This window comes from Staurois parvus, unplaced genomic scaffold (genome assembly GCF_062004578.1).
Source record: "Staurois parvus isolate SC_StPar_1 unplaced genomic scaffold, SC_StPar_1.0 ptg000234l, whole genome shotgun sequence".
Taxonomy (NCBI): domain Eukaryota; kingdom Metazoa; phylum Chordata; class Amphibia; order Anura; family Ranidae; genus Staurois; species Staurois parvus.
In genome coordinates this window covers 4,702,508-4,727,726 of record NW_028318030.1, presented here as the reverse complement: position 1 = coordinate 4,727,726, position 25,219 = coordinate 4,702,508, and the positions used below count along the sequence as shown (strand labels likewise).

Below are 25,219 nucleotides of genomic sequence, written 5' to 3'. Positions count from 1 at the left end.
ATTTTTATGCGATTTGTCTACACTTGTTTGTGATTAGAATTTTACCTACGTTTTAATAAATTGGTATTTGGGATAATAAGCTATGCCAGCGCACTCGTTTTTTTCCTTTCACAGGGACTCCTCTACCTTCTCTGGGAATGCTGGACTTTTGAGGGGGTTGGCATAATGGCACAATAGTAAAGCAACATGAGAAGCCACCAACAGGTTATTGACACTTTGTTCACCTGGTATGCAGAATACAATCTGTGGAGGAGCTCAGGGTAAGCACAGCAGCTGCAGGGAGCAAGGCACAATACCTAGCAATGCAGCATTCATTTGGATACAAACCATTTTTAAATTTCAGTCAACAATCCTCCACCATCCAACTGTAAACACTAGTACTGCGCAGGTGTGCTTGCCTAGGAGAGACTCTGCTGACACCGCTGCCCACTTCCAATGGACCAAATAGACCCCAGACAAGGCTGTTAGCCATGATAAAAGCCGCCCCAAGGACCAGCAGTGGGGCTTCCTGGATTATGGGTCATTTAACTGGTACACCAGGGACCACATTCAGCTGAAACCCACATGCATGGATGGGCAGCCAGCCCTTTAGACCAGCCAAGCAGAGGAGCACACCTCGGTCCTGCACATGGGAAGAAAAAAAGAGGAACGACGTGACTGCAGGTGGGCTCAAATTTATTAGTTAGGTCCTGAAAGCATGGGGGGGCCCTTACCCAGCTATGCTGACATGTTGCTTTCAGGAAAGACTGTTGTGAACAAACCTGAGTAGGAGGGCACCACACTATACAAAGCCTCAGAGTGACTCAAATGAGTCACAACTCATTTTTGCTACAAGTCACATTTTTAACCTCTCAAACCACATTAATTTGATATATGGATTTTCTGTCTGCAGAAGAACACAGGCAGTACTTGGGGTTTCTTATCAGAAAATACATCAAGCTTTGAAAGCCATCTGCATTTTTGTACATACAGTCAGGTCCATAAATATTGGGACATCGACACAATTCTAACATTTTTGGCTCTATACACCACCACAATGGATTTGAAATGAAACAAACAAGATGTGCTTTAACTGCAGACTGTCAGCTTTAATTTGAGGGTATTTACATCCAAATCAGGTGAACAGTGTAGGAATTACAACAGTTTGCATATGTGCCTCTAACTTCCTTAAGGGACCAAAAGTAATGGGACAATTGGTTTCTCAGCTGTTCCATAGCCAGGTGTTTGTTATTCCCTCATTATCCCAATTACAATGAGCAGATAAAAGGTCCAGAGTTCATTTCAAGTGTGCTATTTGCATTTGGAATCTGTTGCTGTCAACTCTCAAGATGAGATCCAAAGAGCTGTCATTATCAGTGAAGCAAGCCATCATTAGGCTGAAAAAACAAAACAAACCCATCAGAGAGATAGAAAAAACATTAGGTGTGGCTAAAACAACTGTTTGGAACATTCTTAAAAAGAAGGAACGCACCGGTGAGCTCAGCAACACCAAAAGACCCGGAAGACCACAGAAAACAACTGTGGTGGATAACCGAATAATTCTTTCCCTGGTGAAGAAAACACCCTTCACAACAGTTGGCCAGATCAAGAACACTCTCCAGGAGGTAGGTGTATGTGTGTCAAAGTCAACAATCAAGAGAAGACTTCACCAGAGTGAATACAGAGGGTTCACCACAAGATGTAAACCATTGGTGACCTTCAAAAACAGGAAGGCCAGATTAGAGTTTGCCAAACAACATCCAAAAAAACCTTCGCAGTTCTGGAACAACATCCTATGGACAGATGAGACCAAGATCAACTTGTACCAGAGTGATGGGAAGAGAAGAGTATAGAGATGGAAAGCAACTGCTCCTGATCCTAAGCATACCACCTCATCAGTGAAGCATGGTGGTGGTAGTGTCATGGCGTGGGCATGTATAACTGCCAATGGAACTGCTTCTCTTGTATTTATTGATGATGTGACTGCTGACAAAAGCAGCAGGATGAATTCTGAAGTGTTTCGGGCAATATTATCTGCTCATATTCAGCCAAATGCTTCAGAACTCATTGGATGCCGCTTCACAGTGCAGATGGACAATGACCCAAAGCATACTGCAAAAGCAGCAAAGCGTTTTTTAAGGAAAAGAAGTGGAATGTTCTGCAATGGCCAAGTCCATCACCTGACCTGAATCCCATTGAGCATGCATTTCACTTGCTGAAGACAAAACTGAAGGGAAAATGCCCCAAGAACAAGCAGGAACTGAAGACAGTTGCAGTAGAGGCCTGGCAGAGCATCACCAGGGATGAAACCCAGCGTCTAGTGATGTCTATGCGTTCCAGACATCAGGCTGTAATTGACTGCAAAGGATTTGCAACCAAGTATTAAAAAGTGAAAGTTTGATTTATGATTATTATTCTGTCCCATTACTTTTGGTCCCTTAAGAAGTGGGAGGCACATATGCAAACTGTTGTAATTCCTACACCGTTCACCTGATTTGGATGTAAATACCCTCAAATTAAAGCTGACAGTCTGCAGTTAAAGCACATCTTGTTTGTTCCATTTCAAATCCATTGTGGTGGTGTATAGAGCCAAAAATGTTAGAATTGTGTCGATGTCCCAATATTTATGGACCTGACTGTATACATTTATAAAAACACTGAAAATGGAAACAAGCTCTGCTACATGCCTAGTGTTGCACAGTGGATGTCCTTTGCTGTTTCACATATCACACAACAGCAGACTCTCTGCAATCTCTGTTATAAAACATGTTACTGAAAACTACCTTGTCATCTCTGCTTTGGCTTTAGATAAAATGAAAGAGCTTGATAGCAGCATTGTTTTACTCATGGCAAGAAGTAATTAGGCAAGGATAAGGATAAATGACCTTCAAAAAGTCAGAAATGGCAGATCCCATATTTATTTTCCTTCGAGGTGATTTAAAACCAAAAACTTTGGTTTCGCTAAACAAACACAAGTTTGTTTATTTTTACTAAAAATTACCTGTTTTTCATCTAATTTTCTATACTTGTCAAGAAAACTCAAGAAAGACTCTGGATTTCTAATTTCCTGATTGTGTGATTAAATACTGCTTTTCCCAGAAATCTTCATTTAGATACAAGTCTAATTTCAATGGGTATGCACTAAAAAAAGAGCTTAATTTTTGGTTGGATACTTGATAAGGTTCATCCAATTCTAAAAAAATTCAGAAACTGAAGTTTTACTCATTACAGTATTGAGATTACACCATTGATTTTAATGAATGTGGACTTCCCCATTCATAAATCAGTTCAAAAAAACAGTGAATCAAACAGCAATTTCTTTAGAACATAAAAATAAAATACCGCAATAACTAAAATCTTTTCAAATCCTTTCAATGTAGATAGTTTATCCGAAGAACAAAAGTAGAGTTAACTTTACATGTATGGTCTAAAATTGTCCATGTCCACTCACAACTACTTCATCTAAATGTATAAAACTTGTATTCACTGTTCAGATAGCATCAAGCTGAAGTCTCAGTCAATGGACAAATTTAATTTAATACACATACGAGCCTTGGTTCTGAGAACTACAGTGCTGTGAAAAAATATTTGTCCCCTTCCTGACTTTTTTTTTTGCATATTTGTTACACTTGGTGATTCAGATCATCAAAAATGTTAATATTACTCAAAGATAACCTAAGTAAATTAAAAAAAACTATTTTTAAATGATGATTTCATTTATCAAGGGAAAAATTCTGTCCCAACTTGCCTGGAGCTATGTGAAAAAGTAATTGCCCCCTAAAGCTAATAACTGGTTGTACCACTCTTGGCAGCTACAAGTGCTATCAAGCATTTGCGATAACTGGCAATGAGTTTTTCACATCGCTGTGGAGGAATTTTGGCCCACTCTTCTTTGCAGCCACACTGAAGGGCTTTCAAGCATGAACGGCTTAAGTTTTAAGGTCATGCCACAGCATCTCAATCAGATTTAAGTCCGTACATTGACTAGGCCACTCCAAAACCTTAATTTCTCTTTTTTTTTTTTTTTGGAGCAATTCAGAGGTGGACTTGCTGGTGTGTTTCGAATCATTGCCCTGTTGTATAACCCAAATGAGCTTGAGGTCACAAACTGAAGGCTGAGCATTCACCTTCAGGATTTTCTGATAGAAAGCAGAATTTGTGGTTCCATCAAGTATGGCAAGTCTTTCAGGTCCTGAAGCGTTAAAGCCACCCCAAACCATCACGCTACTACTACCATGTTTGATTGTTGGTATGATGTTAATTTTTTTGACATGCTATGTTAGTTTTACGCCAGATGTAACAGGACACACACCTTCCAAAAAGTAAAAATTTTTCAGTCCACAGAATATTTGCCCAAAAGGGATAATCAAGATATTTTCGGCAAATGTGAGACGATTCTGTGTTCTTTTTGGTCAGCATTGGCTTTTGCCTTGGAACTCTCCCATGGATGCCATTTTTGCCCAGTCTCTTTCTTAGTGTTGAATCATGAACACTGATCTTAAATAAGGCATGTGAGGCCTGCAGTTCTTGGTTCTTCTGGGTTCTTGTTTTTTTCTGAATTCTTTTATGACCTCCTGTATGAGTCGTCGTGTTCTTGGAGTAATTTTGATAGGTCGGCCACTCCTAGGAAGGTTCACCACTGTTCCAAGTTTTCTCCATTTGTGGATAATGGTTCTCACCGTGGTTCGCTGGAGTCCCAAAGCCTTAGAAATGGCTTTGTAACACTTTTCATACTGATACATATCAATTACTTTGTTTCTCATTTGTTCTTGAATTTCTTTAGATTGAGGCATGATGTGTTGCTTCTTAAGACCTTTTAGAATGCTTCAATTTAAGCGATTCCTTGATTTAACAGGTCTCAGGCCTGGGTGTGGCAAGTGAAATTTAACTCAGCTTTCCAAAAAATGTGGTTAATGCAGTTCATTCATGATTTAGCAAAGGGGGGGGGGCGCAATTACATTTTCACATAGGGCAAGGCAGGTTTGTACAGCTTTTTTGCCTTAAAGTGGTTATAAAGGCTCAAGGCTTTTTACCTTCATGTACTCTATACATGAAGTTAAAAAACGTCTGTGTGCAGTGGCTCCCCCAGACAATCCTTAACCGGGGCCACCTCCAATCCAGCGATTTTCTTGACAGCCTCTGCTGTCTGGGGACTCTTCCTCCTTATTGGATGAGACAGCAGCGGGATCTCACTGACTCCCACTGCTGTCAATCACAGCCAGTGAGCCAATGAGGAAAGAGTGGGGGGCGGGGACGAGCCGTGGCTCTATGTATCTTATGGATCATAGAGCAGTGGCTCAGGGACGAGCATACAGCAATGCCCTAAGACAAAACGGCTTTCCTTAGGGGCACTGCTCAAGGGGGAGGAGCCAGGAGACCCAAAAAGAAGATGAAATCATCATTTAAAACAGCATTTTGTACTTACTCAGGGTATCTTTTGTGTAAAATGAAAATTTGTTTGATGATCTGAATCATTAGTGACAAATATGCAAAAAAAAAATAAATCCGGAAGGGGGCAAATATTTTTTCACAGAACTGTATATTCTATAACAACAAAAAAGAAAAAAAACTGAAAGAGATTTAGTATAACAACGGGGGAGATTTACTAAAACTGATGCATGCAGAATCTGGTACGGCTGTGCACAGTAACCAATCAGCTTCTAGGTTTATTGTCAAAGCTTAATTGAACAAGCTGACGTTAAAAGCTGACTGGTTACTATTCACAGCTGCACCAGAATTCTGTGTGCACTAGTATTAGTAAATCACTCCCTATGTTTATGCTTTCCTGCACTATTTGACATTGAAGGAGTTAAACTCCATGCCAAAGCTCTTTATCCAATCTCTGATGTGTTACTATCGTTACCTGTGCCATGGCTGCAGTTTGGATCTATTTATAGCTCTCCATCAATGTTTGTACCCAGAAAAAGCCACTTCATTGCTTGATTTTAGCACACTAATCTAGACAGAAGGCAGTTTCAACCTTGGCTGTACTATACGTAGGCACAGAATCTACCTGTTAGAGCCTGGCAACATTTTATTTTTTGATGACATTTAGCAGAAACTAAGAGGCTAAAATTTTCTGAAAATGGAAGAATGTTTGTCTGCTAAAAAAAAAGAAAAGACAGTGTTTCGTAATCTAATGCTATAAAGGCAGGGTTTACGTGTGCAATGAGGTGTTCATGAAACGTGTCGGAAAGCACATTAACATCCTGCTGGTTAGTACACAGTGGCTCAGGCGAGACAGGAAAGGAAAACTGAAAAGCAAATACTCTACAGCCAGTGAGAAGCTGGAAGCCCCCTCCTACCCCCACATCCGTGGGGACATCACCTTCTTCACATCCTCACTCACGTTCACAGCTGATGCTATATTGGGAAATACAGCTGAGAGGCTGACAGCTGCTGCAAGCTATAAAAAGACCTCACCATTGATATTAATCAGAGCAAAACTGACCAGGAGCACAGCAGACCTACCAGGAATCAACAGACACTTCATATACCACCTCCAAAAGGTAAAAACATCCTATGCTGTTTGCAAAGTCAAGCAAATTCAAGCTATAGCCATAATTTATCAATATATCAATACTCTTGTCTGTTTGCCTATAATACTTTTTATACTACAGTACATAAAATGCATAAGGCATATTTAGAGTTTTCAGTTAAAAATGTCAAGCCAACACAATTTTGCAGTTGTTTCACCACACTGACAAGATTGGTATACAATAAGCACACGGAAACCAGTGAATATATATATATATTTCATTCAGCGACTGACTGTATTACACTAATAACTATTGTCTTTTTTTGTTCTTGTCAGCAATGAGATCTCAACTTCTGATCTCCGTAGAGCATCTACCCACCATCAGTGAGGATATAGAGATATCAGCTCAACACGAAAAGCCAAATGCAGATGTGCACACAGACACTGGACTGGAAGATTATGTCAAATCCATTCAGACACTGGCACAGCCTAGTTCTCTAACAACAGATCATAATCACTATGGCCAATGCAAAACTCTGAGGAGGACTCGTTTTAGACCCAGATTATCACTGAAGGTTTGTGAACCTAAAGTTCTAAATGTGACACAGGAATCCCATCATGCAAACCTAATCTCTTTACAAACTGACCCACTGGCATGGCTATACAGACAAAATGGAAACAAAAACCAGGAGGGTGGGGAGACATTCCAATCTGCTGTGCTTAAAAAATGTAACCTTTCTAATACAATAAACTTTCATAAAACTGCTGACACAAACAGAAGGTTACAGTGCAGCAAAGGTCATAGCATTGAACTCCAAAGTACACTTGAAAGAAAAAGCAAGTACCCACGCTGTCAAAAGAAATGCCGCTCCATTGCTTATAACAACTGGGGATCAGTAACTAAAATCCACAAACCACAGCTACCTGTCATATACGAGTTATGAATTACTAAACTTAAATGGAATGAACACTATAATTAATAAGACTTATTGTATTACATAATTTAAACTGGACCAGTTACTGTCTGAATTCTGAAGACCTGCACTACTAATAAATATTTATTTATTTTTGAAAAAACTAATTTGTATTTCTGAGCTTTTAATGAGTTAATTATTTGATTCATTTTTATTTATGTAGCGATATAAAGTACTTTAACAAATTTGAATCCACAATGCAGGAAATCCAGGGAAACCTGAAACATTTTTGTGGATAAGATGGGATTGATCAGATTTTAACTATCAGGGTTTCATACACATATGAATACACTTATTTATGTTACAATAACATTATAAAATATTTCAATATTATAACAATAATGTAACAATGTAATTTTTACAATGTTAAACAAAGCTGGGAAAACTTCAAATTTAAAAAGAAAGTAAAAAAGAGGTAATGAAAGGAAGAATTTTGTTTAACATATGATAGTCATATGACCAGAAAAAGGAAAAAGTTCATACAATTCTAGAAATCAAAAGGTTTATTTTCAATTTATACCACATTAGCAGCAATGGGACACCTTGATGTGTTACTTAGCAAAGTGTCCAATCATAAGAAACACGTCAACATATTCCAGGACTGTTGATATTGTTGGGTCTTTCCATTTCAAAATAAACCTAGTTTCAGGACTTGCTATGTGGATCCAGTTTTTCCTTCTTTTGAGTAACTGGATATTTAAACTGTGCACGGCTGAGGTGTCAGTGGCATGCTGGGAGTGGATTAAAAAAATAAAAGTCATTTGTTTAAACTTGGAAACAATTTGTTGCATAGAAAGGGTTATGTATAAAGGGGGTCCTGCCAAACTGCAAGTGGTTTTAAATCTATACTACAGAACAGAGCTGTGTTTTGTAACACCTTTTATAATGCTTGCAGCTGTTGGACAAGGCTGCACTTATACATTACAGGACAACTTAGAACACTGTCCATCAAGTACCTTGTTATGAGATCTTGTAATTATGTTGGACACTGAATGCTACAACTGGTTAGATAACTGGGCCACAAAAGCCATTGAATAGTTAGGATATTGATTACTCACCAATCACTGCTTTTAAATTGATATACAAATTAGTTTGCAGTTTCTCACAGCTTAAATTACTGATACAGATCAGGTACTAATTTTCACTGTAACCTGGATGCCTTCATGAATCTGCGGTCTACTGGATAAAATTGTCACTTTCTGGGCAATGCAGCTGAGTACTGTTTGTGATACTTTTGATATTAGCAGTAAGTTAAATTTTCAGTACAAGCTATTAGGACCTACCCTTTCTTATAGCAGTTCTGATATTAAAAATTTCAGAACCACTTGCCCTCCAGAGGATGGCGTTGCGTTACTTTGACAATTGCGTGGTCATGCAACGCTGCACCCAAATTAAATTTACATCCTTTTTTCCCACAAATACAGCTTTCTTTCGGTGGTATTTGATTGCCTGTGTGTTTTTATTTTTTTGCGCTATAAAAAAAGTGACAGTTTTGAGAAAAAAAAACCAATATGTTTTGACTTTTTGCTATTAAACATGTCCAGTAAAATTTTTTTAAAAAATCTAAATTTCATCAAAAATGTAGGCCAAAATGTATTCTGCTACATGTCTTTGCTAAAAAATCTCAAAACGTGTAAATTAATTGGTTTACATGAAAGTTATATCGATTACAAATAGCGGTATATATACTGGGATTTTTTTTTTTTTTTTATAAATCATTTCAGAACTTTTTCCACTTTTAATGTGACCTATAAACTGTACAACTCAGTTGAACAGCAAACTGAAATCTTGTAGGTGGAGGGAAGTAAAAAATAAAATAATATGGTTGCATAAGTGTGCACACCCTTAAACTAATACTTTGTGGAAGAACCTTTTGATTTCATTCCAGCACTCAGTCTTTTTGGATATGAGTCTGTCAGCATGGCACATCCCGACTTGGCAATATTTGCCCACTCTTCCTTGCAAAAACACTCCAAATCTGTCAGATCTCCTGTGCACAGCCCTCTTCAGATCACCCCACAGATTTTCGATCAGACTCAGGTCTGGGCCCTGGCTGGGCCATTCCAAAACTTTAATCTTCTTCAGGCTATTCCTTTGTTGATTTGGATGTATGCTTTGGGTCGTTGTCAAGCTGAAAGATGAAGTTCCTTTTCGTTTTCAGCTTTCTTGCAGATACCTGAAGGTTTTGTGCCAATATTGACTGGTATTTGGAACTGTTCATAATTCCCTCTACCTTGACTAAGGCCCCAGTTCCAGCTGAAGAAAAACAGCCCCAAAGCATGATGCTGCCACCACCATGCTTCACTGTGGGTATGGTATTTTATTTGGTGATGTGCAGTGTTTTTTGCACCACACATATGTTTTGGAATTATGGCCAAAAGGTTCAACCTTGGTTTCATCAGACCATAACACATTTCCCCACATGCTTTTGGAAGACTTCAGATGTGTTTTTGCAAAATTTATCCGGGCTTGGATGTTTTTCTTTGTAAGAAAAGGCTTCCGTCTTGCCATTCTACCCCATACTGCATAGATGACTCCACTTTCCTCCACACTCTGCTGCAAACAGTATCATCTCCTCTTTAGCCCACAAATCCTCTGCATATGTAAACAATAAACGCTTGCCATAGTGTAGTATATATATATGTAGCATGATTTATTAAATAAAACAAAGTGCACTTACATTTAAAAGTGTCCTGCTAGGACACCACAGTAAAAAAAACCTTGTTATAATGTATTTTCAATGTGTTCAGGAATTTCCAAGATGGTTCTGGTTTAGCATCTTGATGTTATCAGCCCACCATATGCGTTACGTCACATCACGTTATCTCCTCAGGAGAATGCCGCCGACCTGAAGCACGCAGAGGGCTGGCAGCCATCGTCGGGAACAGAACTTTTTTTTTCTTTTTTCGGGATGGCGGCGGACATCGTGATTGACATTGGATCTACTGCAGGGGACATTCTTTTGTTTTTTTCTTTTAATAAAGGACTTGTCAAAGACCGTGTCCTGTTTTTTTTTTACACTACACTTTTTGTTTTTTTGTGAATGAGTATCGTGACCATGTACCTCATTCACATGGGGGGGTGGGATCTGGGGTCCCCCTTGTTAAAGGGGGCTTCCAGATTCCGATAAGCTCCCTGCAAACCCCCACAACCACCATCCAGGGGACAAGGTGCTTTGGGGGGGAGCCCCCCTTCCCCAAAGCACCCCCTCATGTTGAGGGAATGTGGCCTGGTATGGTGCGGGGGGGTGCTCGCTCGCTTGTCCCCCCCCCCGCTTTCCTGACCTGCCAGGCTGCATGCTCGGATAAGGGTCTGGCATGGATTTTGGGGGGACCCCCACAACATTTTTTAAAAAATTCCCCTCAAAATCCATACCAGACCTGAAGGGCTGGGTATGGATGGGAGGGGGGACCCCACACTGGTTTTTTTTTTAATTGCCAGCAATTCTTTTACATTCAGCTGTCAGTGGGGAACCCAGCTGACAGCTGAAACATTAACACATGGTTTTCACTACTAAAATACTGCATGACTTGATAAAATAACTCATGTGGTATTTTAGTAGCGTTTACTTTTTTCTGACCTCTGGAATGGATTAATTGGTTTTCAATGCATTCCTATGGGAAACGGCATTTTGGTTCACAAATTTTTCGCTATACGAAAAGTCCTGCAGAACTAATTAAATTCGTAAACTGATGTAACAGTGTTATAATAGTGTTAAAATACCACTAAATACAGATCCCGCTAAATAAACAGTGTAATGCACCTTTGTAAACTGAGCCATAGGAGATGTGAGCTACTGTATGTACAGTGATCATCAAGAATATAACTACTGAACAAGAGAAAAATAACGTTTTAATTTCACCCAAATGTGCTTTATCGCTTGTGGGCCCTATCAACATATGTATAATGAATAACACATACAGTTGCAAGAAAAAGTATGTGAACCCCTTGGGATTACGTGGAGTTTTGCATGAATTGGGCATAAAATGTTCTCTGAACATCATCTAAGTCACAACAATAGAAGAACACAGTCTGCTGAACATAATACTACACAAACATTAGATGTTGCCATGGTTTAATTGCACATAACATGTAAACATTCACAGTGCAGGGAGGAAAAAGTATGTGAACCTTTGGACTTAATAACTGCTTGACCCTCCTTTGGCAGCAATAACCTCAACCAAACGTTTCCTGTAGTTGCAGATCAGACCTGCACAACGATCTGGAGTATTTTTGGACCACTCCTCTTCACAAAACTGTTTCAGTGTAGCAATATTCTTGGGATGTCTGGTGTGAATCGCTCTCTTAAGGTCATGCCACAGCATTTCAATTGGGTTGAGGTCAGGACTATGACTGGGCCACTCCAGAAGGGGTATTCTGTGCTGTTGCAGCCATTGTTTTGTTGAATTACTTGTATGCTTTGGGTCATTGTCCTGTTGCATCACCCATCCTCTGCGGAGCTTCAGTTGGCGGACAGATGGTCGTACGTTTTCCTGCAAAATGTCTTGATAAACTCTGGAATTCATTTTCCCATCAATGACAACAATCCGTCCAGGCCCTGAGACAGCAAAGCAGCCCCAAACCATGATGCTCCCTCCGCCATGTTTCACAGTGGGGATGAGGTTTTGATGTTGGTGTGCTGTGCCTTTTTTTCTCCACACATAGTGTTGTGTGTTCTTCCCAAACAACTCAATCTTGGTTTCATCTGTCCACAGTATATTTTGCCAGTAGTGCTGTGGAACATCCAGGTGCTCTTTTTCAAACTTCAAACGTGCTGCAATATTCTTTTTGGACAGCAATGGCTTCCTCCGTGGTGTCCTCCCATGTACTCCATTCTTGTTTAATGTTTTCCTTATTGTAGATGTGTCAACAAAAATGTTAGCATGTGCCAGAGATTTCTGTAGGTCTTTAGCTGACACTCTGGGATTCTTCTTTACCTCATGCAGCATTCTGCGCTGTGCTCTTGCAGCCATTTTTACAGGACGACCACGCCTAGGGAGAGTAGCAACAGTGCTAAACTTTCTCCATTTGTAGACAGTCTGTCTTACTGTGGACACATGAACATCAAGGCTTTTGGAGATACTTTTGTAACCCTTTCCAGCTTCATGAAAGTCAACAATTCTTGATCATAGGTTTTCTGAGAGCGCTTTTCTGCGAGGCATGGTTCACATCAGACAGTGCTTCTTGAAACCAGTAAACCCAAAACAGGTGTGTGTTTTTTAAGGGCAGGACAGCTGACAGCAACACATCCAATATCATCACACTGATTGGAGTTAAGGTTGCTTACTCCTGGCTCCAATTAGCTCTGGGAGAAGTCATTAAGCTAGGGCCTCACATACTTTTTCCTCCCTGCACTGTGAATGTTTACATGTTATGTACAATTAAACCATGGCAACATCTAATGTTTGTGTAGTATTATGTTCAGCAGACTGTGTTCTTCTATTGTTGTGACTTAAATGACGTTCAGAGCACATTTTATGCCCAATTCATGCAAAACTCCACGTAATCCCAAGGGGTTCACATACTTTTTCTTGCAACTGTACATTTGGGGTATCACTGTAAACAGCACAAGCTTTTTTAACCACTTGCCCTCTGGAAAATTTACCCCCCTTCCTGATCAGGCCATTTTTTTCTATTCAGAGCTGCGCTATTTCAGCTGATAATTGCGCGGTCATGCAAGGCTGTACCCAAAAGAAATGTATGTCCTTTTTTCACACAAATAGAGCTTTCCTTTGGTGGTATTTGACCAATGGGATTTTTATTTTTTGTGATATAAATGAAAAAATACTAAAATGCTATCCTGGCATTTCAGGGCCTCCAAAACTGTGACAGGTAGTGAGGAAGTGAAATGAGGAAATGACGCACCTTAGGCTTTCTATTGGATTCAATGTATGCGGCTAGGCTCCCAAAAAGTCTTGCACATATGGTAAACCCATACTTGGGAGAATTAACAGAATGTATTTTGGGGTGTAATTCTACATATACCCATAGCATGTGCGAGCAATATATCATTTAAGTGACAAAGTGCGTATAAAAAACTTGTGGCAAAAAAATAAACATTTCCATTGGCTCAACATGTCTCTTGGCAAACAGTTTATGGTTTCTACTTTCCAAAAATGGGTCATTGGGGGGCTGGGGGGGAGGTTATGCTATCCTGGCATTTCAGAGCCTTTGAAATTGTGATAGGTAGTAAGGAAGTGAATTGAGGAAATTACGCACCTTCAGGCTTTTTCAGGAGCCATTGGATTTTGGGCTCCTGTATGTTGCTAGGCTCCCAAAAAGTCACACACATTTTGAGGTGTGATTCCAATACCCATGGCATGTGTGAGCAATTTGTGTAATTTTTTTTTTGTCATTTGCCAAAAACCTGTGGTAAAAATAAATTTTTCTGTTGACTCAACATGCCTCTCGGCAAATAGTTTGGGGTGAATACTTTCCAAAAATGGGTCATTTGGGGGGGGGGGTTGTTTTTTTTTTGTTTTTTTTTTAACTTAAATATTTATTGATTTTTCAGCTAAATACATATTTCCATCATTATCACATAAGAGACAAATAAAAAAAAAATACAAAAATCATTTCTTATTTACACTTTCTAACCTATTTCCCGATCCCACCCCCTCCCTCACCCCCCTCCCCCTATCCCCCCTTCCCCGTCAACCTTCTCTGTATTCTCTCCAGATCTTCCTACTAAGGCGAGTAGAGTTTGATCTTCGTTTCTCCTTATAATTTCCTATACTTCATATTCAAACCAGCTTTTTCCCATTTCATATGGTAAACCTCCATCTTATCTTCCTGCATGTGATAAAGTTTTTCCTTCTTTCTAATCTGGTTCACTCTATCTACCCAGTCTTTCTCTCTCGGCACCTCTACTTTCCACCAGAACTTGGGTATCAGACCTTTTGCAGCACTAAGATAGTACCATATACCTGATTCCTTATATTTATTCACTGCTAAATCTGTACTGTGCAGGAGACATATTTCTGGGTCCAACCTAACATCGATTTCAGTTATCGTTCCTATTAAATTAATTATTGTCTTCCAAAATACTTGGATTTTTGGGCACTCCCACCATATATGGTACACTGTTCCTACCTCTCCACATCCCCGCCAACACAACGGTGAATTTTCTCCATACATCTTATGTTCTACATTTGGTGTAATGTGCCATCTTATTAAACACTTATAATTTATTTCTACCTCCCTCATACTTACATTCTCATGAATTAGTCTATATATTTTCCTCTATTTTTCCTCATCCATCAGAACCCCCATATCCCTTTCCCATTTTACTATATATATTGGCTTTGTGTTTGTGTCCAATTCAGTAAGAATTTTGTAAACTTTAGCAATACCGTGTTTCCCATCACCTCGTGATCCCAACAACTTTTCAAACAAATTCCAATCCCCTCTAATCCTCAATGGTTTCGAAAGATTCCCCACAAAACATTTCAATTGAAAATAACGCAACTCATGTATCGTAGTGAATATCTCTCCCTTTTTCTTTTCCAAATCCCTAAATGATCCCAATCCACCCCCCACCATAACATCCCTCAATTGAACATCCTCCTTTTTGAACCATTTACCTGCTATCTCCTCTCCACCTGGGGGAAAAAACTCTGTGTTCCTTAGTGGCATCAATATAGAATTAAAATCCCATTTCATGTTTTTGTGCAAATTATCCCAAACCCTTAAAACATTTAAAGTGTATATACTTACATTTTCTTTTAATCCTCTATATTGTGGTGGTACCCATATAACTTTACTTAGATTGGTTCCACTAAGTTTATTTTCAATTTTAACCCAACTTTTCTCAGCATTATATGTCCACTCTAAAATTCTTGCCAGTATTACTGCTTTATAGTATCTTCTAAAATCTGGAACCCCCAAGCCACCCTTCTCTTTGTTCCTACTTAGCAATTCATGGGATGTTCTTATTTTTTTATTCCTCCATATATATCTTATCATTTTTTTAATTGCTTTAAAGAAGGCTTCTGGGAGTTTAATTGGAATCATTTGAAATCTATATAGGATTTTAGGTACAATTACCATTTTTACCAGATTTATACATCCTATCCATGTTGAATTTCCTCCTTCTAATGTTTTTAATTCCTCCCTAATCTCATTTAACAGTGCGATATAATTTAGTTTATACAGGTATTTATACGAAGCAGTAAGTTTTACACCCAAGTATTTTATATCTCTTTCTTTCCATATAAAAGGGAATTCCTTTTGTATCTTTTCTTTTTCACTTTTTAAAATATTTATATTTAAAATCTCGGTCTTTGTTGGATTAATTTTTAAATTTGCCAATTCCCCGTATTCCTTCAGCAACTTCATTAAATTTGGGAGTGTTATCCTGGGATTCCCAACATAGAACAACAAATCATCTGCAAAGGCAGCCACTTTGTGCTCTACATCTTCTATCTGAACTCCCTTTACATCTTTATTATTCCTTATTGTTGACAACAAGGGCTCCAATGACAGAACATAGAACAATGGGGAGAGTGGGCCCTGTCTTGTTCATTTGGCATCTTGATGGGTTCCGACCTCTCCCCATTTACCATTATAATTGCGGAGGGTTCCCTATACAATTTTCCTATCCACTCTCTCATTCTGTCTCCAATCCCTAGGGCTTCCAAAGTGTCCATCATGAAGCCCCAATCCACTCTATCAAATGCCTTCTCGGCATCAATTGAGAGCACCACTACCGGAGTTTTCCCTTTTCTACTTTTCTGAATTAGCATCAGAGATCTCAACCCATTATCTTTACCCTCTCTCCCTGGAACAAAGCTGACCTGATCCCCATGTATCCATTCGGGCATAAACTCCTTCAGTTTATTTGCTAAGGCCTTTGCGTATAACTTAGTGTCCGTGTTCAGTAATGAAATAGGTCTATAACTCGAACATTGAGAAGCATCTTTTCCTTCTTTGTGGATAAGCACAACATGGGCCTGTAGAGATTCTCCTCTTACTTCCATCCCTCCTCCCAAAGCATTCATATATCTTCTAAGCTTAGGTATTAATATTTCACTATATTTTTTATAGTACCTCACAGTGTAACCATCTGGTCCTGGGCTTTTCCCCGACGCTGTGCTTTTTAATGCTGCTTTTATTTCTTCCTGTGTAATTTCTGCATCTAGGGAGTTCAGTTGTATTTCACTTAATTTTGATAAGCCCGCATTCTCCAGATATATCTTTCTCTTTTGAATCCTCTCAATTTCAGTTTCAGTGTTTTTTAAAGAGTCATGGGGGCAGATATTATATAGCTTTCTATAGTATTCCATAAATACTTTAGCTATTTCTTTAGTTGAGTATACCAGTTCTCCCTTGGAGCTTTTTATTTTTTCTATATCATTCCTATTTTTCTTTTTCCTCAGGGCTCTCATTAAATATTTTCCTGGTCTATCTCCCCATCTATACCTCTCACTTAGTACTTTATTATAGACTCTTCTCCTCTCCTCCTCCATCAAGGTCTCTAGTTCTTCTTTCTTTTTTATTACCATCTGCCATATTTCTTTTGTTATTCTATTTTTATGTATCTGTTCCAGGTCACATATTTCTTTTAAAAGTCCCCTAACTTTCTCTCTTTTTTGCCCCAATCGCAATCAACATTCCCCTTATGTATGCCTTATGAGACTCCCAATCTGTGGCTATCGATACATCTCCTGTCTCATTCTCCTCAAAAAATCGCTTAATCTCTTCCCCAATCCTTTGAGCAACATCTTTATCTAGGAGAAGTGCCTCATTCAATTTCCATCCTGGACCTCCTGCCCCCCTCCTTCCCCATTCCATTTTCATTGTGACAGGGGCATGATCTGAAAAAGACATTGCTTCTATTTCTACCTTAACCACAGGCTCAATAAATTGATGCTCTATCAATATATAATCTAATCTCGAGTACATCTCATGAACATTTGAGAAGAAGGTATAGTCTATCATGCATATGTGTAATTCTCCAGATATCCACCAGTTGACATTCATGTATTTCTTTCTTCAATGTTCTCAGAGCCCCACACCCCTCTCTCTGCACAGAAGAGGTTGCATCTTTTTGTGGATCCATACAAAAATTAAAGTCTCCAGCCAAAATCAAACGGTCCTTTTTAAAGTCCATCAACTTCCTCAGTACTCTTTTCAAAAATAACTCCGGTTTTTTGTTTGGACAGTAAATATTAGCCATTGTACACTCAGTTTCCTTTAGCCTACCTTTCAAAAACAGAAATCTCCCTTCCGGATCTACCTTCCTGTCCTCCAGCTCAAACCTAATATTCTTTGCAAACCCTATTGCTACTCCCTTTGCTCTCTTAATCGGGGAATCTGCATAGTACCATACTGGGTAATACCTAGACTTTAACTTAACATTTGACTCTATCTCAAAATGTGTCTCCTGCAAAAAGACCACTGAAGATGCTCTATGTTGTAGCTCTTTAAATAGCCTAAATCTTTTCCCAGGACAATTCAACCCATTTACGTTGTAAGTTATAAACTGTATTTCTTCCATCTTCCTTATAACTCCCCTCTTCTCCTCCATCTATACTCTTCCTTATTTCTTACTTTCATTCCTCCTATCATACAGGAAGTTGACCCCAGTACCCCTCCCCCCCCCCCATCCTCCCCTCCACTCCCTCCCCCCCTCACCCATCCCCCTCCCCCCTCTCTTTTTAGGCTTCTAATATGCCTATCAATCATTTGTGGGCCTACTCCCACCTTTGATTTAATCCTTGGGGCTAAACTCCGACCATGAACGGCTCTCCCTCTTTCCAACCTACCCGATTACCCCCGAGCTATCTACTTAACTCAATAAGTTTTCACAGACCTCTAAGGCCGCGAATCTAAAGGAAATATCGCAATGGAGAGAAGGAGACCGGAAGAGAAGGGAAAAAAAAATAAAGAATTTTTCCTTCACTCCCCCCTACCTCCTCTCTCCCCCCTACCAAGCTGGCAATCCTCTTTTCTTAAAGTTCTAATTTCTTCTTCTTCCCATCCAGCAATTTCCATTCTTTGCAATTCAAGTCTATCACAAAAGTCTCTCAAGTCCTCAGGAAATCTCAAATAGCTGTAACTCCATTTTTCCATCCTATTAGGCACTCTGGGGTTCCCCATCTATAATGCACGTTCTGCTTCCTCATCTGCTCCAACAGGGGCCTCAGAGATCTCCTTCTCCACAAAGTCTCAGGTATTAGATCTGCAAAAATCTGAATGTCTATTTCTCCATACTTAATTGTTGTTCTTCCTTTGATCTTCCTCCAAATTTCTTCTTTATCTCGATACTTATGGAATTTAACAATTATATCTCTCGAGTTTCCCTTCCCAATACTTTGTTGGAGTTTTCCTATTCTAAAGACTCAATCTAATTTAATCTCTTCTGTATTTGGTCTGTCCATTATGGAGATTAGGATTTTACTTACTACTTCTTGCAATACTTCTTCCTCTGAAATCTCTGGGACCCCTCGTATCCTAAGATTACTCCTCCTGTCCCTGTTTTCCTGTACCTCTACCTTATAAAGCAACTTTTTCTGAACTTTCCCCATGTTGGTTATCTTCTTTTCTAATTCGGTAATGTTTTGTGCCTGATCTTTAACTTTCTCCTCCATTTCTTCCACTCTCGTTAACAGCTGTTCCAAATCATTCCGAATAATTGCCATTTCTTGCTTTATTGTTTTCTCTAATTCTTTGAACATTTCTGCCATCTCTTTTTTATTCAGTTCTTGTAGATCTCTTTCAAGCTCTTTCATCTCCATATTTCCTGATATTTGTTGAGTGCTAACATTCAAGCCCAACGATAGCCTAGGACTATTTTCCAGGCTGAGATCCCCTTCTCCTTTTTCATTTATACCTTGGGGCCTTTCTGGGGTCACATTTCCCTGGGACGTATATTTTTTTAATTGTGCCGGTTTGGGACCCTTTAAACCCACTTCCTTTAGCACTTTTGTTCTTCATAACTTCTGTGAGTCTTGTTCTCCTTTATAAACTCGGGGTAGATGAAGATTAAATATATATATACTCGGGTCTCAGCCTTGCCTGGTTATTTGTCCCTTGATTTTCCTTTTTGTGTCCCTTAGTCTTCTTCTCCTTTCAGCTCCTTTATATTCCCTAGGAATCCCCCTTCACACTCTGTTTTTTTTTCAAAGCAGCACAATATAAACATTTTGACATATTTCAACCAACAACCAGTCTCACTCACCCTCCTCTCTCTTCTATTCTTACGAGACGGCTCCAGGCTTTACATGGCAGGATTTTTAGCAGTTCATTTCACAGGGGGATTCCTCAGAGTCCTCTCTAGTTGTTAGCCCAGGTCTAGGGCTTTTCAGCTTCTCTTCAGCCCAGGCAGTAAGTCCAGCAGTGAACCAAGGAGCGGACCGGCGCCTCCTTCTTTTCACAGGACGCCGGCTGGCTTCCTCACTTCCCAGTATGCCTCTGCGGCTGAGCATGTCGTCAAGCCACGCCTCCCTGTCTCCCGGCAACCCGACACAGTGTCTCCACCGGGCTCCAGACAGACCCAGCTCTGTCTCTCTCTCCCGGTCCGCCGCACCAGAAGGCCGACACAGATCCACCGCGACCCCTCAAACAGAGGTAGGTCTCTCCCCTCCAAACTCCTTCATCATGAGGGCTCCCGGGTAGGCTTGGAATGCGGAGCTTGTCAGGGAGCTCCTACATCGCGCCCTCCTCAGCCGCCATGATCAGGCTCCTCCCCGTGCTAGTCAGCCGTGGTATGCCGGGGGGGTTGTTAACCTGGAATTTTATGCTCAGCATTAGAAGCTTATGCCACATATCACCATACACCATTGCACACAAGTGCAGGGGGGTGAGGGTACTTTAAATGTATTTATTTTGATTTTTTTTGTTTACACTGTTCCTTTCATTTTTTTTTTTAATCACTTTTATTGTTATCACAGGGAATGCAAATATCCCCTGTGATAGCAATAGGCAGTGACAAGTATTCTTTTCTGGGAATTAGCCACTACTATTGCTTTTACATGAAAGCCAATCGCCGGCTGAAAAGAATAATACCAGGATGATGCCTGCAGCTGCTCTGTAGGGTGCCGCTGCTCTGTATTCTGAGCCTGATTCTTTCAGTGAGATACTCAGAATCCTGTAGGCCTCTTCACTAGAGTGTCTTTCGTTGAACATTTTGGCCACTAAATTTATAGTCACCTCATGTGACTCATGGAGAAAAGAGCACCTGGCTGTCAGAGACTGCTTGAACCTCTACAAATAATTTACCTGCTAGTGCTAGAAGAGATCAGGCCTGATTTTGCAAACCCTGCAGTTCTGTGTGCAATGTACCAAGAGATAGTGATCTACTGACACTGCACTTACTGGGGGAGGGGGGGTTAAGTGTAGGGGCTAGACACAGGTGCTGGCATGTGTCAAGGATGATCCTGCTAATGCTGCATTTTTGGGGACACTATACTATTGTGAAAGTTAGTATTATTCTGATCTGATAAAATATATTGATCCGTTCAGGCACTTTACTAGCAATGGAGGTTTATATTGTGTGAGCGTGTGCTTGGCAATCAAAGGGTTAAATGTGATGTTAATGTAGTCAATCTGCCGCTATCTGGGAGGGACACTAACTGACGCTAACAATATCCAACATGAACACTATCTGAAGTCACCCATGACACTAATAAAGTGATCTTTAACCACTTGCCCTCCAGAGGATTTACCCCCCTTCCTGACCAGGCCATTTTACGTGATACAGCGCTGCGTTACGTTAATTGACAATTGTGTGGTCATGCAATGCTGCACCCAAATGAAATTTATGTCCTTTTTTTCCCCCACAAATAGAGCTTTTGGTGGTATTTGATCACCTGTGTGTTTTTTATTTTTTGCGCTATAAACAACAAAAAGATCGACAATTTTGACAAAAAACAATATTTTTTACTTTTTGCTAATAACCATGTACAGTAAAAAATGTAAACAATCAAATTTTGTGATAAATTTGGGACAAAGGACAAAATGAATTCTGCTACATGTCATTGCTAAAAAAAATCCCAATACGTGTAAATTTTACAAATGGTGGTATATATACTGGATTTTTAAAAATTTCTTGTTTTACTAGTAATGGCGGCAATCAGCGACCTATAGCAGGAATGCGGCGGGCATTCTGACACTGGGGGGAACTGACTTGGTGTCACTGACATCCCCAGTGACACCAATACATTGATCAGTGCTAATAAAAAGCACTGACACTGTACTAATGGCACTGGGCAGGAAGGGGTTAACACTTTGGGTGATCAAAGGGTTAACTGTGTGCTGTTTAACTATATGGGCTGTGTGCGTGCTTCAGTGTAAGCACATTGCTTTGTATAGCTCTGCTATGCAGAGCCTTACAAAGCAGTGTGCAGGAGCTGACAGGGGAGAGATCTGTGTTGTTTATACACAGGTCTCTCCCCCAGTATCGGTGATACTCAGCAATCACCGGCCGGGACTCAGTGACTGACAGCCAAGGCCGGAACTGCAAAATCACATATATATACCCATGCCGCCATGTGGCAGTATTTCTGCTATAAGGCGGTGCGGAAGCGGTTAAAAATCTGTACACTGTACTAATGACTGGTGACAGGGCAGTGAAAGGGTTAACTGGGGGGCGATCAGGAGGTTAAATGTGACCTAGCTGTGCTTTTACTGTCTCAGTGTAGTGCTTTGACTCATGTGGATTTGCTTCCTCCTTCTCTCTGGGACCGAATGTGCTCCAGGGAGAGAAGATTGCATCATTTCCTGTACCTGTGTAATGTAAACACAGGCACAGGAAGACCTCTGATTTGGTACAACCGATCATCAGGTCCAGGACAAACATCAGTAAAGCTACAGGAGGCGGTCACCAAGTGGTTAAATTATTTTCAAGGCACCATTACACAGTGACTTTCTCTTTCTTTGCTGGCCAAACACAACCTGCTGCTTTCACAAATTCTGAGATAGGCTTGTGCAGGTATATATAGAATGTGGAGCACAATATTGAAACAAGACAAGATTGCACAAAAGATGATGAAACAGGAAAGCAAGAACAGACTAGGAATCTATGGGACAAACCAAAAAAAGGAACTAGAAAACGAAAAAGAAAAATAGACCAATAATAACTGATGGAAACAGGAAAATGGAGAACAGGGTAGCACACAGAACACTCAAATAATCTCTTATGCAATATCAAAATCCTGCTGGTGGGGCTCCCTATCATGCAGTAAATTCTCCAAAAGGTGCATTTACACTTTACAGGGCTCCAGGTAATTACGTACAAACAAGCACCAGTCAACTTATCCATTCTGTTAAAAGCAGGGTGGATTTGATTTAAATCAAACTGATTTAAATCACCATTTAAATCACCATTTAAATCACTAGTCAGTAAGGCTTGATTTAAATCATAGTTTTCTACATAAAGACTAATTCTTACTGGTATAACTTTAATATGCAAGTAGATGAAGATTTTTAGAATAACAACTTTTCATATTCGTTTTTTTATCCCCAGTTTAATAGGTTAATCATTCATATTTGGACAACTTTTCTGTTGTACTTAGGAAGGAGAAAAATAATCATTACCTTAATAATAACAATTTAAATAGATTTATTCAACTGAAACAATAACATTACAGCATATGTTATTTGCTTAAACAAACATCCATGTTTGTTAACTAATTTGGCTAAACAAAATATATATATTTTAAGAAACTTAGACTGTCAGCCCCTTCCTCCTCACACTTAGTTTCACTTTCTTCTTGTGCAGATCTATTCCACTCCAAACAATCAGAAAAATATTGTTTCTATTCTATTCACTGAACTTCTTGAAACTTAGCACTGAAGGGGTTGATTCTGTATTCATAGGTTTATAGAAGTTAGGATTAAGGTCTTTTTCTTAACTCTGTTCATGTTATAACATTTTTGCTGTGAAGAAGATGCATGTGATCTCCGCTGAGTCAAATTCAGTTTTGAGAACTGCAAAAGTAAACCAAGCATCTGTGATAATATCTTGTAGGCAGAGAAACTGCCCAATAATCTTACAAAAACCTTTGGAAGAGCATGACATTGTGAATGGATTAATGGAATTTATTTACCAAAAAAATTAAACATATACAGCCTTATTCTACATAATTAAAAAACTAATCTTTATTTCATGATGGAATAACCTTTGGATGGTAATATATTTTCCTCAAAAAGCATTTTATTTAAAAAAATCTAATTTAAATAAAAAAAATCCAATTTTTTTGATTTTTAAAAAAAAAATCATTGATCTTTATAAAGTAATTTACTTTTGTTTACTTGAAGTCTTTATACTATAACACTGAAACTGGAATTATTCTGTAAAGTGATAGCAACAGGGGATGGCACTTTTGTGGGTTTACTGGTGGGATTAAGCTTGAGGTTCATTAGTGTGGTAAGGCTCATTGATACTAGGTAGGGGATAAGAAGAATTAGTTAGTAAGAACAATTAATGCACACTTCCAAAAACATTTATTTTCTTATGCTACAGTGTTGAAGTGGAATGATAAAAATAGTATGGTGATTATTCTTTAAAGTGCTACTCTATGTGTGAAGATAAAAAACCTTCTGCATGCAGCAGCCCCTAATACTTACCTGAGCCCCATCTTGATCCAGTGATGTGTACGAGAGCCTTGGCTGTCACTGGTCTCCCCTCCTCACTGACTGAAACAGCAGCAGAATCCATTGGCTCGTTCTACTGTCAATCACAGCCAGTGAACCAATGAGGAGAAAAGGGGGGTGAGACCAAGCCATGGCTGTGTGTGAATGGATGGGCAGAACAGTGGCGCGGAAGAGAACCTGCTCGGGTGACCCCATAACAAGTTGCTTGCTGTGGGGACACTTGGCAGGAGGAAGGGGCCAGTAGTGCCAGCAGAAGACCAGAGAAGAAGAGGACTGAGGTTGCTCTGTGCAAAATCATTGCACAGAGAAGGTAAGTATAACGTGCTATTTGAAAAAAAAATCTGCCTTTGGAATCACTTTAAATATTTTGTTAAGAGAAACAGTCACTGAATGTGTTTCAGATATGTATTTTATTATTTGGCTGGGTTTGCCCTTTGACATGCCTGCTTTATGTGTATTAATGTCTAGGTAACAGGTGCTATAAAATATTTGTGCTCTTACCTCATGATGCCGTAGCTGGAAGTTTCTTCCTTCATGATAACAATTGTAGGTTCTCAGAATGGACAATAGCTCAGACCTGATTAAAAAACAGAGAATGACTATCACTAATTTGTTGCCAATAACTAACTGATCGATTGCAAATTATTTCAGGCTACAGGGGTACATATTAGTACATTAAACATGAAATATTTAATCCAACAGACCAAAGCATAAATGACAGCTATGCAGCAATCCTATGGAAAATATTTTGCAATATTTTCCAACATCTACACTATTTAAGTCCATATTAAATTTCATATCTCCTCATATTGACCATCTATAGTTTACCTTTTCAATCTTTTTAAGAAGGAAGAAGCCTTACATAATTTAATCTAAGCTAGTTCACAGTGCAATAGCATTATCAGGGCTTCAGATATAATAATAAATAAAAGAATATGAAATGGGGCTTGCCTGCCATATTTGACATGGCCAATGGATCTTTTATGAACACCTTCAATGTATGCATAGAGAAAGGTTCCAAACACTGCACACCAGCAAAGCCATTAGTAAACAGGTGAAAGAAGCCTCAGCCAGGTTTATCCAAAGCCATGCCCCCAACGTGTTTCACCGCATCCACAGGGTTTAATCATGGAGGTGTGAGCCTCCAGGGGTGGAGGAATTATAAACTGCATCATCAGCTGTGGTGTTTGGT

The 25,219-nt window shown here is 39.5% G+C and overlaps 2 protein-coding genes across 5 annotated transcripts in view; one reads left to right on the top strand and one right to left on the bottom strand.

The window, feature by feature from the left end:
- The window catches only part of RASSF4 (Ras association domain family member 4), a 418,821-nt gene that overhangs the window by 236,158 nt on the left and 157,444 nt on the right, over positions 1-25,219 (bottom strand). For all 4 annotated transcript variants that reach the window (XM_089680018.1, XM_089680016.1, XM_089680020.1 and 1 more), the window contains exon 4: positions 24,529-24,604. In XM_089680018.1, the coding sequence (XP_089536144.1) occupies positions 24,529-24,604 (76 nt within the window). The remainder of the gene's footprint in view (positions 1-24,528; positions 24,605-25,219) is intronic.
- Positions 5,945-7,538, top strand: DEPP1 (DEPP autophagy regulator 1). The gene is made up of 2 exons (XM_089680021.1): positions 5,945-6,488; positions 6,794-7,538. Exon 2 carries the CDS (start codon positions 6,796-6,798, stop codon positions 7,399-7,401), a length of 606 nt encoding a protein of 201 aa, XP_089536147.1. The 5' UTR covers positions 5,945-6,488; positions 6,794-6,795; the 3' UTR covers positions 7,402-7,538.